This window comes from Anolis carolinensis, unplaced genomic scaffold, assembly GCF_035594765.1.
Source record: "Anolis carolinensis isolate JA03-04 unplaced genomic scaffold, rAnoCar3.1.pri scaffold_13, whole genome shotgun sequence".
Lineage (NCBI taxonomy): Eukaryota > Metazoa > Chordata > Lepidosauria > Squamata > Dactyloidae > Anolis > Anolis carolinensis.
Window position 1 is genome coordinate 16,971,618 of NW_026943824.1, and position 15,688 is coordinate 16,987,305.

A 15,688-nucleotide genomic window follows, 5' to 3' on the forward strand; every position below is an offset into this window, starting at 1 on the left:
CAGAGGCAACTAATGGGGGGATCTTTTTGCTGCTGCATCTAGAGAGAAGCTCAAATGAGTATCAGGGAATGCCTCTTGAAAGTACGAGGGTTGAATGAAAAGTAATGCCTCCTCCTTCGTTACTTGGGGTTGGATGGGAATATTTTAATAAATCAAACGCAGAAATAATCCTTAGAATATGCTCTTTAACGACCACTATTCACTTTTCCACATCATCACCAGACAATTGGATACATTTCTGACAACGATGAACAAGTTTTCTGAAGCTGTCCTGGAAGAAGTCGACACTCTGTTTCCGCAATCGGCGTCTCACAGTTCTCTCAACATCTGATAGCCAAGCAAAGCAATAATATGACCCACACGTTCTTGTGAAATGCCGATTATGTTTGAAATGTCTGTCTGAGAGATACGACAATCTTGACTAGTGGTCCTGAATCACTCTGTCAACCTTTTGCTTGTGAAACTCGATAGTTGCTGTCACAGGACGTCCAACTCTTTGTTTGTCATGCAAGTCAGATGTTCCCACCTCAACATCTTTAAACTTACTCGCCCAATGACGATGCACAAAACTCACATCAACACAATCACCATAAACAGCTTGCATTCTCGAATGAATCTCCTTTGGGGTGATACCTTCTGCTGTCAAGAATTCAATGACTGCACGTTGCTTAAGTTGCATTGACCGACCGTCTGCGCAGGGTTCCATACTTCGCACTTTAACAACACAACCATTCAATGCTAAGGCTTCCCCATCTGCGCAGGGTTCCATACTTCGCACTTTAACAACACAACCGTTCAATGCTAAGGCTTCCCCGTCTGCGCAGGGTTCCATACTTCACCCTTTAACAATACAACCGTTCAATGTTAAGGCTTCCCTGTCTGCGCAGGGTTCCATATTTTGCGCTTTAACAACACAACCGTTCAATGCTAAGGCTTCCCCGTCTGCGCAGGGTTCCATACTTCTCACTTTAACAACACAACCATTCAATGCTAAGGCTTCCCCGTCTGTGCAGGGTTCCATACTTTGCACTTTAACAACACAACCGTTCAATGCTAAGGCTTCCCTGTCTGCGTAGGGTTCCATACTTCTCACTTTAACAACACAACCATTCAATGCTAAGGCTTCCCCGTCTGCGCAGGGTTCCATACTTTGCACTTTAACAACACAACCGTTCAATGCTAAGGCTTCCTGCCAAAAGGAATTGTAGAGGAGAGTCTACTGAACAAGCCAGTACCTGCCGCAGACCAGGACTGCCATCTCTTGAGGAGTTACGAAGGTGGAGGCATTACTTTTCATTCAACTCTCATAATAATTTGTAGGAGCATTTGAAGTCAATGCAGCAAGACAGAGTCTTCCAAGCACGATGCCTCCTAGCTGGGAATTCAAGCTGTAATGATTATTGCCCACATGCCCCTGTTTAAAAAGTTGTTAAAAAGCAAGAGTTTTTCTGTGCAACTAGTGTGTGTCTATATTCAGCATTTGTGAGGTACTTGTAGAAGTTAAGTGTGATGTCCTTCTGTTCTGGCTCATGTACATACACAGGTTCATCTCCATGGTTTGGCATTGGGATGTAGCTTGCGCAAAGATGACGGATGTTATCCTGATACATCCCAAAAGCCATGTTTGGGAGTGATGTGTACATGATGACCATGAAAGCACCACAGATCGTTTTTTTTTCCTGTGGTTCAAACCTGAGAGTAATCCATTTGAGGCAGTTATGTGGTAGCAATGTGACTGTGCAATTGCGCTTGGCTCTGACGCTCCTTTTCTCTCTTTTAGGCTTCTTGTTCCTCAATACTCTCTTCATCCAACGAGGACGACATGAAACCACATGGACCATCCTGCGCCGCTTTGGCTATGACGATGCTCTAGAGCTGACAGATGACTATCTCTGTCCATTGTGAGTAGACATTATCCATATTGCATATTTTTTGCAAGACATTATCCATATTGCATATTTTTTGTTTATATAATAATTACAACATATTGTATGGAATAGGCTTGCTGCTTGGAAGGCTGGGTACTTGCGTTCTAGGGGAACAGTTTTTTGGGCTGCTAGAATTGCAATGAATAGCCTCGCTGCTTCAAAGTTTGGCTGCTTGCTACCTAGGGGACTCTTTAGTTGGCCAGCTTCAATAGTACAGAGTAGTATCGCTGCTTCAAATCCTGGCCACCTTCTACCAAGGTTAATCCTTTGTTGGTCTGGTTGAATTGCACTGAATAGCCTTGCAGCTCCAATGCCTGGCTGTGTTATACCTAGGCCAATCTTTGGAGGGGGAGGGTTGAGTGAAGAACATACCTTGGATGTGTTGGTGTATTGTGGCCAAATTTGGTGTGATTTGGTTCAATGGTTTTGTTGTTTACTCAGTCCTACAAATGTACATTACATTTTTTATATACTGTACTAGCTGTGCCTGGCCACGCGTTGCTGTGGCAAAGTGGTGGTAGTATTGGTTGAAAATTGTTGTGTAATTTTTATTTGACTTTATTTGCATTTTTTTATTAATTTTATTGTAAGTTATATTTTTATTTATTATATTTTATTATTTTCTTGTATTATTTTTAGTTATTTTCTGTTATTATAGTATTTTATTGTATTAATTTTTAGTGTTTTTATTATTTTTATTGGGTTGCTAGGAGACCAAGTTGGAGGAGCTTAGCCTTCTAACTGGCAGCAATTGGATAAAAGCAATTACTCCTCTCTCTCTAATTAGGACTTTATTTTTCTTTTCTTTTTGTTGTATCAACCTAGAGGCGTGGATGATGGGTTGTGTTGTCAAATTTCGAGGTTGGGGGGCCTGTAGTTTTGTTGTTTTGTGGGTCGCCATGATGCCATCACTCTTTTATATATATAGATATATAGATAGAGTCTAGAGCTTTCCTTATTTTGCGTGGTCCCTGGTCGCATGTATTGCAGAAGGACCTCATTTGTCCACTCGGGTACTTGCTGGCTGAAAAAAGACCCAGAGAATGGCAGCGTTCTCAGAGGTCCCCTTGTGAGATTCCATGTTGACCTAAGCTGCTGTTGTATCTTTCAGAGTTCGGGTGCCGCACGACTGCTCCACGGAACTCAATCACTTTGCCTATCAGTTCCTGCAGAGGATGTTTGAGAAGCACGACAAGGTGAGTGTTCCAAGACTTTTGCAGGTTTGTGATCCCACCAGTTCTTTGCTGCTGGGAGGTGGTACTTGAGGCATAAGTTCCAATGAATCATTTGGGCCACATAGTTGTGCCTCTGTTTGTAGTTTGTCTGTGCAATTTTCTTACTGCAACTGAGGATATGATCAATGGTTGTTTCATCAGCTTCCTTGCACAGTCTGCATTTTGGGTCATCAGCTGATTTTTCAATCTTGGCCTTAGTTGCCTTTGTCCTGATGTCTTGCTCCTGGGCTGCAAGGATCAGGCCTTCTGTCTCCTTCTTCAGGGTCCCATTTGTGAGCCAGAGCCAGGTCTTCTCCTTATCAGCTTTTCCTTCAGTTTTGTCAAGGAACTTTCCATACAATGTTTTGTTGTGCCAGCTGCCAGCTCTAGTTTGTAGTGCGGTTTTCTTGTACTGGTTTTTTGTCTGCTGTGCTTTGAGGAGTTTCTGATTTTTGACTTCAATCAAAGCAGGTTCTTCACTTTGCTTTACATCTTCTGCCAGGGCATGTTCTTCTTCTTTGACTGCTTGTTTGACTTGTAAGAGTCCTCTGCTCCCTGATCTTCGAGGCAGATATAGCGAGGGTGCGAGGGTGCAGTAAATAATGAATTATTATTATTGTTATTATTATCATTATTATTATGTATTGAAAACATTAACTTACAAAAACACTGATTACTAAAAGGTGGACTGCGTTGCATAATACAGAATGTTGGATAAGTGAAGGTTGGATAAGCGGGACTCTACTGTATTTGCTTCTCTCAATAAACTGTTTAGTTAGTACTATTGGACTCCTGTGTGGTGTTGGGTGCAAAGGTGAATCTAGTCTAGAGTGCAACAATTGGCATGTTAGGAGAAGGTGCACATTGGCCCTTGGATTGATAGCTGGCACCAGATTTTATTTATCATTTATTTATTTCCAGTATTTATATTCCGCCCTTCTCACCCGAAGGGGACTCAGGGCGGATCACATTATACACACACAGGGCAAACATTCAATGCCCATAAACACATTGAACCGAGACAGACAGACGCAGAGGCAATTTAACCTTCTCCTGAGGAGATGTTCGATTCTGGCCACAGGGGGGAACAGCTGCTTCATCATCCACTCTGATGGCACTTCCTCATTCCAACGTCGTAAATTAGTTAAACTTGCCTCCCCACTTTTATAAGTGGTACCTTATTTCCTACTTGATAGATGCAACTATCGTTTGGGTTGCTAGGTCAGCAACAAGCAGGGGCTATTTTTTATTTTTTATTGACAGGTGCTCACCCCGCCACGGGCTGGCCTAGAACTCATGACCTCATGGTCAGAGTGATTTATTGCAGCAGCTGCTCACCAGCCTGCGCCACAGCCCGGCCCCTGTCATTTGCAAGCCACTAAATCAGAGGTCCTCAAACTTTTTAAGCCAAGGGCCGGTCCACTATCCTTCAGACTGTTGAGGGGCCGGATTATCATTTGAAAAAAAAATACAAACAAATTCTGATGCACACTGCACATGTCTTATTTGTAATGCAAAAACAACAGCAACAGCAACAACAACAACGAAAGAACAATACAATATTTAAAAATAAAAATAAATTTTAACCAACATACATTTATCAGGATTTCAATGGGAAGTGTGCTTCTGCTTCTGGCCAATGAGATAGTCAAGTTAATTAGGGTTGCTGCTGCTGTTGTTGTTGTTGTTGTTGTTGTTGTTGTTGTGTGCCTTCAAGTCATTTCAGACTTTGGGCGAGCCTAAGTCTAAAATGTATTTAATTATTATTTATTTATTTACTGCATTTATTTACTACATTTGTATCACACCCTTCTCACCCCAAAGGGGACTCAGGGTGGCTTACAAATTATATGTACATACAATATATTATATTATTAGCATAGCACAATATTAGCATCTATATATTACATTATTGAACTATACCACTATACTGTAATATTATTAGTAATATTATATGTAATATAGAGTATGTAATTAATATTATTTTATGGTATTATTATTAGTGTTATATTGTATTACATTATAATATTATTATCAATATTATATGTATATACAATATATTATATTATAAAACTGAGGGCGGGGGCCAGGTAAATGACCTCGGAGGGCCGCATCCGGCCCCCGGGCCTTAGTTTGGGGACCCCGGCACTAAATGATAATTCAAAACAGAGGAAAGTTCTCCTTGAAAATTGAGAGAAATGCTTTACAGCTGTCCCAGCCAGACTGGCAGGGAGAGAGGGTTCTTGTCCACGGTGCAAGGTGAGCTTTGGCTGCAGCAACGGGCATTGTGGGAGTGGAGGTCAACACGGGATGCCTCTCAGGTGCCACGTCTTTCTCCTGCATCTCCACAGGACCGTGACGGTGCCCTCTCCCCGGCTGAGCTGCAGAGCTTCTTCAGCGTGTTCCCCTCCGTGCCCTGGGGCCCCGAGCTCTACCACACGGTATGCACCACTGATAAAGGCCTGCTTTCCCTGCATGGATTCCTCTGCCAGTGGACGTAAGCGCAGCCCTCTCTGCCTTCCCTCCTTTCACATCAGTTTGGTGAGCGTCTCCCTCGTTCCCTGTAACGGGCAGCCTTCTCTGTGTTTGGGTTTCCCCAGGCTGGTGGCCTACCTGGACGTCCACCGCTGCTTGGAGCACCTGGGCTACCTGGGCTACCCCATCTTCTCCGAACAGGACTCCCAGGTTCACGCCGTCACAGGTGGGTCATCTCTCTCCTGTGTTTTGGTTCGCAAAAAACCTTGGGAATGGGTATAGGACAGGGGTCCCCAAACTTTTTAAACAGGGGGACAGTTCACGATCCTTCGGACTGTTGGAGGGCTGGACTATAGTTGGCCACTGAGCAATAATAATAATAAATAATACTAATAATAATAAAAAGAGGGTTGGAAGAGACCCCTTGGGCCATTGAGTCCGATCCCCTTTGCCTTTGTGCACCGAAAGCACAAGCAAAGCACCCCTGACAGATGGCCACCCAGCCTCAATGATAATAATAATAATAATAATAATAATAATAAGGGTTGGAAGAGACCCCTTGGGCCATTGAGTCCAATCCCCTTCTGCCTTTGTGCACCAAAGGCACAAGCAAAGCACCCCTGACAGATAGCCACTCAGTCTCAATGTTAATAATAATAATAATAATAATAATAATAATAATAATAATAATAATAAGGGTTGGAAGAGACCCCTTGGGCCATTGTGTCCAATCCCCTTCTGCCTTTGTGCACCAAAGGCACAAGCAAAGCACCCCTGACAGATAGCCACTCAGTCTCAATGTTAATAATAATAATAATAATAATAATAAGGGTTGGAAGAGACCCCTTGGGCCATTGAGTCCAATCCCCTTCTGCCTTTGTGCACCAAAGGCACAAGCAAAGCACCCCTGACAGATAGCCACTCAGTCTCAATGTTAATAATAATAATAATAATAATAATAATAATAATAATAATAATGGTTGGAAGAGACCCCTTGGGCCATTGAATCCAATCCCCTTCTGCCTTTGTGCACCAAAGGCACAAGCAAAGCACCCCTGACAGATAGCCACTCAGTCTCAATGTTAATAATAATAATAATAATAATAATAATAATAATAATAATAAGGGTTGGAAGAGACCCCTTGGGCCATTGAGTCCAATCCCCTTCTGCCTTTGTGCATCAAAGGCACAAGCAAAGCACCCCTGACAGATAGCCACTCAGTCTCAATGTTAATAATAATAATAATAATAATAATAATAATAATAATAATAATAATAAGGGTTGGAAGAGACCCCTTGGGCCATTGAATCCAATCCCCTTCTGCCTTTGTGCACCAAAGGCACAAGCAAAGCACCCCTGACAGATAGCCACTCAGTCTCAATGTTAATAATAATAATAATAATAATAATAAGGGTTGGAAGAGACCCCTTGGGCCATTGAATCCAATCCCCTTCTGCCTTTGTGCACCAAAGGCACAAGCAAAGCACCCCTGACAGATAGCCACTCAGTCTCAATGTTAATAATAATAATAATAATAATAATAATAATAATAATAATAATAATAATAATAAGGGTTGGAAGAGACCCCTTGGGCCATTGAGTCCAATCCCCTTCTGCCTTTGTGCATCAAAGGCACAAGCAAAGCACCCCTGACAGATAGCCACTCAGTCTCAATGTTAATAATAATAATAATAACAATAATAATAATAAGGGTTGGAAAAGACCCCTTGGGCCATTGAGTCCAATCCCCTTCTGCCTTTGTGCACCAAAGGCACAAGCAAAGCACCCCTGACAGATAGCCATTCAGTCTCAATGATAATAATAATAATAATACATTACACAGTCCTAGACACTTAGGAAGTGTTCGACTTGTGATTTTGTGAAACGAAATCCAGCATGTCTATCTTGTTTGCTGTGTCATATAATAATAATAATAATAATAATAATAATAATAATAATAATAATAATAATGGTTGTAAGAGAAGACGAGACCCCTTGGGTCATTGAGCCCAACCCCCTTGTGCCGTGGGGGCCGGATAAATGGCTTTGATGGGCCGCATCCGGCCCCTGGGCCTTAGTTTGGGGACCCCTGGTATAGGATGCTCCTCTGTCCTGCCACAATGAGTTTGCCTTCACTGCTGCTGCTGGTGGTGCTCAGGCCTCTGCTTCTGTGTTGAATGTGGAAATAAGGTGCGCATTTGGAAAGCAAGCTGCATGTCTCTGCCCCAGAGAGATCACATCTTGCTTTGCAGAGGCTGAACAGATGCGGCCGCCAGCATGAGCCCCCTTTTCTCACGTCCCACCTCTCCCCTCCTTCCCTGCTTTCTTCTGCTCCAGTTACACGGGAAAAAAGGATTGACTTGGAGAAGGGCCAGACCCATCGAAATGTCTTCCTCTGCAAAGTGGTTGGGTCCCGGGGCTGCGGCAAGTCTGCCTTCCTGCAGGCCTTCCTGGGGAAAAACGTGGCTGTGAGTGCGGGGTTCCTCCTTCAATTTTCCCTTATCTGGTGCAGTGAGTCTGGAAAGGCAGACGTAATATTTTAGAATGAAATGTGTGGCCCTTTGTGACTTCTGGACCAGTTGTACTCAAACAGATGGTCTCTGGATGTGTGCGGACCCACAAGCTGTCAGTTGCCACTCCTTGGGGAGTTTTCCAGCAAATTCTGCAAATACTGTAATAATATGGCTCAAATAATGTACTGGTCTCCAACAAACTGGGACATCCTGGCACATCCGGTCAGATAATTTCAGAAGCATGGCTGTGGATGATGATGATGATGATGATGATAATAGTAATAATAATAATAATAATAATAATAATAATAATAATAATAATAATAATAATACAAAGTATGGATTGTCAATGTTGCAATCCCAAGGACAACAGGATTGAGGAGAAACAACTGGAAAATCTGGCACGATATGAGGATTTAACGATCGAATTGCAAAGACTCTGGCACAAGCCAGTCAAGGTGGTCCCAGTGGTGATGGGCACACTGGGTGCAGTGCCTCAAGACCTAGACCTGCACTTAAACACAATCGGCGCTGACATAATAATAATAATAATAATAATAATAATAATAATAATAATAATAATACACGATATGAGGATTTAAAGATCGAATTGCAAAGACTTTGGCACAAGCCAGTCAAGGTGGTCCCAGTGGTGATGGGCACACTGGGTGCAGTGCCTAAAGGCCTTGGCCTGCACTTAAACACAATCGGCACTGACAAAATCCCCACCTGCCAGTTGCAGAAGGCCACCTTACTGGGATCTGCTCACATTATTCGCTGATACATCACACAGTCCTAGACACTTGGGAAGTGTCCGACTTGTGATCCAATACAACAGCCAGCAGAGTGTCTGCTGTGGATTCATCTTGTGTTTCAAATAATAATAATAATAATAATAATAATAATAATAATAATAATAATAATAATAATAGTCCTAGACACTTGGGAAGTGTCCGACGTGTGATCCAATACAACAGCCAGCAGAGTGTCTGCTGTGGATTCATCTTGTGTTTCAAATAATAATAATAATAATAATAATAATAATAATAATAATAATAATAATAATAATGTGTCTGACGTGTGATCCAATACAACAGCCAGCAGAGTGTCTGCTGTGGATTCATCTTGTATTTCAAATAATAATAATAATAATAATAATAATAATAATAATAATAATAATAATGATGATGATGATGATGATGTCCGACGTGTGATCCAATACAACAGCCAGCAGAGTGTCTGCTGTGGATTCATCTTGTGTTTCAAATAATAATAATAATAATAATAATAATAATAATAATAATAATAATAATAATGTGTCTGACGTGTGATCCAATACAACAGCCAGCAGAGTGTCTGCTGTGGATTCATCTTGTATTTCAAATAATAATAATAATAATAATAATAATAATAATAATAATAATAATAATAATGTGTCCGATGTGTGATCCAATACAACAGCCAGCAGAGTGTCTGCTGTGGATTCATCTTGTGTTTCAAATAATAATAATAATATCTTTATTTATATCCCACATTTCTCCCTCATGAGACCCAAAGCGGCTTACAAAATATTAAAATCACTTAAACAACAATCAGAGTATATCAACAATATATGCATAATAGGATAAATAGATTAAGAAAAACAACTACAGTATACATTCAAGTTCATGCGGCATCATATTGAGACATATATTGCAGTCTACTCCAGTTCATAACATATGATATTCCTGTCATAAATGGCTATAATCTTGAAAAAATGCATTTTTTTAAATTTAGAAGGTATATTTTTGTTTGTGACGAAGATTGTTATTCTGTTTAGGCTGCATCCCATCTTTCTGAAACTTGTATCTCTATCAGTAGAACATAAAATGTCCTTGCTTTCCTCTTCTGTTTCCAGGCCCAGAGTGAATCCAAAGGAAAGGAAGTCTACTATACTATTAATACAATTCAAGTCAATGGGCAAGAAAAATACTTAATAGTAAGTCTTTCTATCGCCGTTCTTTTTTTTAAATAATTTTTATTAAAGTTTCTGACAATACATTACAACAAAACATTTTGCATAAAATCTGAAAAGAAAAAGAAACAAAAAACCCATCACAACATCTGAAAACATGAAAACATAAAACATGATTTGTACTTCCATTCTTCCCTTATGGGGGCCTATTAATTTGCATTGTAATAATTTTAATCCTGATTGCACTATCTCATATATTTAATCATCTAATTACACTATTAAAAATTACTTTTTACTGGTTTACCATATACTCTTTAAATAAATTCCAGTCAGTCTTGTTTATTGAGTGTCCTTTATGTGCTCTTAATAAAAATGTTAGTTCATCCATATCTCTGATATCTTCAATTTTTTCTTGCCATTCTTCCTTATTTGGAATATCATGTAATTTCCAATGTTTTCTCATATATAATCCTTGCTGCCATGCTGGTTTCTCTTCAGATCGTATAAATCTTTCGCCTTTTTCCATCGCCATTCTTATAAATGTATTGTATTGCTTTGATTGAGATAACATTTGGATTTATGAGCGCAATACTTACCTAGCCATTATTAGTTTTCTATCTGTTATTGTCCCTTTGTCTTTTAAGTTTATGCCCCGTTTTCTTCCTTCTACTTATCCGAAACACATCTGTAAAGTTGTATTTAAAACGTTTTTTGGTTGTAAAATTTGTAAGAATACACTTGTCTCTCCTTTTCTGTATTCAGATGTTTTGACTGGGAAAAGTATATTTCAGACCTTTAATACTCTTTCATTTTCCTTTTATTGATTGATTGATTAATTGATTAATTAGCGAAATTTATATCCTGCCCTTCTCACCCCGAAGGGGACTCAGGGCGTCTTACAAGTTATATATATACACAATATATTATATTATTAGTATAGCACAATATAAGCACTATATAAGTATTATATATTATTATATTGTGCTATATGACTATATTGCAATATTATTAGTAATATTGCATGTAATATAAATATACAATTATAATAGTGTGTTGTTATTATTACATTGTATTACATCATAATATTATCAATTATATGTATATACAATATATTACAATATTAGTATAGTATAATATGATTATTATATATTATTGTATTGTTAATATAACAATATAATAATAACTATATTTCTACCCCGCTCTTCTCACCCCAAAGGGGACTCAGAGCGGCTTACAGTTTGGCCACTTCAGTGTGCCGTGTTGGAAATACACAACGTATAAATATATTACGACACAAATCAAAGCACACTTAATATGAAATACAAGACAAAAAATCATACAAAGCATGATAACGTCCAGAAATAAGATATAAATCAATAATAAGCATTAAAAACATTTAAAACCAATTACAATTATTGTGGAGATTCATCAATTAAGTTGTATATATCACTAAGCTCAGTCATCAGTAATAAACATAAGCCAGCGAGAAAATTAAGAGAAGTCTCCACGAAATAAATAAAAATAAAATCTGAAAACAAAAACAAATGTCCTCGCTAATGCTCAGGAGGAACAGAGTTGAAAGTTGAGCATTGACAGAGAAATCAGCAGCCCCAAGCCGAGCCAAGCCTGGTTTCAGTACTAAGTTGATGGTCAAATGGGGGCTGGTTGGTAAAATTTCCCACTACTGTCGCCCTATAAGGTATCTGTGGATTGAAGTAACTTCGGGCAATGGCTACCTGTCGGTGAGGTCATGGCATGGTAGAATGCATGGTACAATGCATTGCACAAGTCCGTAGTAGTAGTAGTAATAATAATAATTATTATTATTATAATTAATGTATATCTTGTTTGCTGTGTCATACCGTGACTTTGTGTCAATAATAATAATAATAATAATAATAATAATAATAATAATAATAATTGCACAGACAGACTACAAACAGAGGCACAACTATGTGGCCCAAATGATTCATTGGAACCTATGCCTCAAGTATCACCTCCCTGCAGTTAAGAACTGGTGGGATCACAAACCTGCAAAGGTTGTGGAAAATGAACACGCAAAGATACTGTGGGACTTCCGAATCCAGACTGACACACCAGACATCACAGTTGTGGAAAAGAAAAAGGTTTGGATCATTGATGTTGCCATCCCAGGTGACAGTCGCATTGAAGAAAAACAACAGGAAAAACTCAGCCGCTATCAGGACCTCAAAGTTGAACTTCAAAGACTCTGGCAGAAACCAGTGCAGGTGGTCCCAGTGGTGATGGGCACACTGGGTGCCGTGCCAAAAGATCTCAGCCGGCATTTGGAAACAATAGACATTGACAAAATTACGATCTGCCAACTGCAAAAGGCCACCCTACTGGGATCTGCACGCATCATCCGAAAATACATCACACAGTCCTAGACACTTGGGAAGTGTTCGACTTGTGATTTTGTGAAACGAAATCCAGGATATCTATCTTGTTTGCTGTGCCATACAACGTCGTTGTGTTGCTAATAATAATAATAACAACAACTTTGTTCTTATACCCCACCTCCATCTCCCCAAAGGGACTTGGGGCAGTTTACATATGGCACGAAGTGCCTAAAACAATGCATAAAATAAACACACAATACAATATGATAAAATAAACGATAGCATATAAAAACAACAATTTAAATTTCCCAGTGACCTATGGTGACAGCTACCGTAAGACATGACCAAACTGTAAACAAGAACAAGGGAGTGGGATAGTGCGAATTGTACCTAAGGATCTATGTAGCAGGTTGAAGAGCATGAACAAAAAGTTGCCCACAGAATGGTCCAGAAATAGTGGGCTCTGTCTTTGTATTTATTTCTCTCCAGCTGCACGAGGTTGATGTGGATGCGGAGTTTGCAAAGGCATCCGATGCGTCTTGTGATGTTGCCTGCTTGTTGTATGACGTGACGGACCACAAGTCTTTCAACTACTGCGCTAGTGTTTATAAGGTAAGCTTCGTTCCCGTCTGCTCCCCGGGCTTCATAACTCAATGGTCCAGATTTTTCCATAAGCATCCAAGAGGGATTAAATGGGCGAAATGGTTAAGGTCTGGGCACCACCAGTGACAGGTGGAAATCTGTAACCAGGGCAGAAAGTATGCCTGGTTTAGCCATTTTTAGAAATGTTCATTTTATTTCTTTGGACTGCAGCACCCAGAATTCCCCAGCTAATATAACACTATGTAACAAAATTTGGAAAAAAAAAATCTATTCCTGATTTGAAAGCATGATACAGTAGAGTCTCACTTATCCAAGCCTCGCTTATCCAAGCTTCTGGATTATCCAAGCCATTTTTGTAGTCAATGTTTTCAATATATTGTGATTTTTTGGTGCTAAATTCGTAAATACAGTACAGTAGAGTCTCACTTATCCAAGCTAAACGGGCCGGCAGAAGCTTGGATAAGCGAATATCTTGGATAATAAGGAGGGATTAAGGAAAAGCCTATTAAACATCAAATTAGGTTATGATTTTACAAATTAAGCACCAAAACATCATGTTATACAACAAATTTAACAGAAAAAGTAGTTCAATACGCTGTAATGTTATGTTGTAATTACTGTATTTACGAATTTAACACCAAAATATCATGATATATTGAAAACGTTGACAAAAATGGCTTGGATAATCTAGAAGCTTGGATAAGCGAGACTTGGATAAGTGAGACTCTACTGTAATTACAACATAACATTACTGCGCATTGAACTACTTTTTCTGTCAAATTTGTTGTCTAACATGATGTTTTGGTGCTTAATTTGTAAACTCATAACCTAATTTGATGTTTAATAGGCTTTTCCTTAATCTCTCCTTATTATCCAACATATTCGCTTATCCAACATTCTGCCGGCCTGTTTATGTTAGATAAGTGAGACTCTACTGTATAAGAATCATAGAATCATAGAATAGTAGAGTTGGAAGAGACCTCATGGCCATCTAGTCCAACCCCCCGCTAAGAAGCAGGAAATCTCATAATAATAATAATAATAATAATAATAATAATAATAATAATAATAATAATAATAATAATAATAATATCAGAGTGAAATAATAAATGTATCAATAATAATAATAAAAACAGAAGATAATAGTAGGAACAATAATAGAGAAAAATAATAAATGTAATAATACCAATAATAATAGAGAAATATAATAAATGTACCATATATTCTCGAGTATAAGCTGACCCAAATATAAGCCAACCAGGACCCTCACCCAATTATAAGCCGAGGGGGGCTTTTTCAGTCTTAAAAAAAGGGCTGAAAAACTAGGCTTATACTCGAGTATATCTATATATAAATGAGAGATGGAATCCTGGCACCGAGCAAAACAACAAATCTAAACACCCCCCAACCTCCAAATTTGACAACACAACCCATCATCCACGCCTCTAGGTTGATACAACAAAAAGAAAAGAAAAATAAAGTCCTAATTAGAGGGAGAGGAATAATTGTTTTTATCCAATTGCTGCCAGTTAGAAGGCTAAGCTCCGCCCACTTGGTCTCCTAGCATTCCACTCAGCCCAGGGGACAGGCAGAGTTAGGCCTCTTCCACACTACCTATAAAATACAGATTATCAGATTTGAACTGGATTATATGGCAGTGTAGACTCCAGGCCCTTCCACACAGCTATATAACCCATTTATAATCTTATATTATCTCCTTTGAACTGCATTATCTTGACTCCACACTGCCATATAATCCACTTCAGTGTGCATTTTATACAGCTGTGTAGAAGGGGCCTTATATAATCCAGTTCTAAGCAGATAATATAATATACTTTATTTCCCATACCACCATACTTCGCCACAGCAACGCGTGGCCGGGCACAGCTAGTACAGTATTTGATTTTCCTGCATTGTTTTGATTTTTTTTATCATGTTCAACTGTATAATGATACCTAGTTGTTGTCACTCTGTTTCCTTTCCTGCCCTGGTATCCAAAAGCAGGAGAGGTGGTTTCAGAATAGGTTTTTATAGGTGGGAAACAGATAAAGGTGAGAGGAGCCATTGCCTTTTATTCCTCCCTTGCATCTTGCTAACAAGCGCATGCTGCTGCTTCATAACGCCAGAGACTCCATTACCAGCGACAACAGCTTTTAAAACCCTATTGTGCAAATAACTTCCTTGGAGTCATTTGTGCTCATGGCCTTGACACGAACACTATGGTGACGGGTGCTTTCCATTTGCTGAACAAAGACATTCCCTCCCCATTTCTTGAGGTCATAAATTTTCTACCTGTCGGTTTATGACAAAAGAGTGAGTATCTTGAGAGCAAATGCTTTCCCTCCCCTCTCCCTCCTTTCCCTCTCAGCGCTGTTGGTTCATTTATGAATATTTATAAATCACTTAGTACCTGAACATTTCCAAGTGGTAAACAACGACAGGTTCGCTGTTTGTGGAGCCTTTTCACCATTAGCCTTGACATTAATTTTTAAAAAAATGTTTAAGAGATTTTAAAATAACACACATGCATATGTGGTGGGATTGTAAACATTAGACATGTCCAAAAAATCGTTTTGAATCGTATATCGGAATTATTTCGGATTGTTCTCGCTTTTTGATACGCATTCCGAGACATTGTCT

General features: G+C 39.3%; 1 protein-coding gene across 1 annotated transcript in view; it reads left to right on the top strand.

Moving 5' to 3' along the window:
• The window catches only part of rhot2 (ras homolog family member T2), a 55,153-nt gene that overhangs the window by 24,302 nt on the left and 15,163 nt on the right, over nucleotides 1–15,688 (top strand). Inside the window, exons 11-17 of the mRNA XM_062964215.1 lie at nucleotides 1,781–1,901; nucleotides 3,040–3,124; nucleotides 5,494–5,639; nucleotides 5,743–5,843; nucleotides 7,956–8,086; nucleotides 10,029–10,109; nucleotides 12,935–13,057. Coding sequence (XP_062820285.1) covers nucleotides 1,781–1,901; nucleotides 3,040–3,124; nucleotides 5,494–5,639; nucleotides 5,743–5,843; nucleotides 7,956–8,086; nucleotides 10,029–10,109; nucleotides 12,935–13,057 — 788 coding nt within the window. The remainder of the gene's footprint in view (nucleotides 1–1,780; nucleotides 1,902–3,039; nucleotides 3,125–5,493; nucleotides 5,640–5,742; nucleotides 5,844–7,955; nucleotides 8,087–10,028; nucleotides 10,110–12,934; nucleotides 13,058–15,688) is intronic.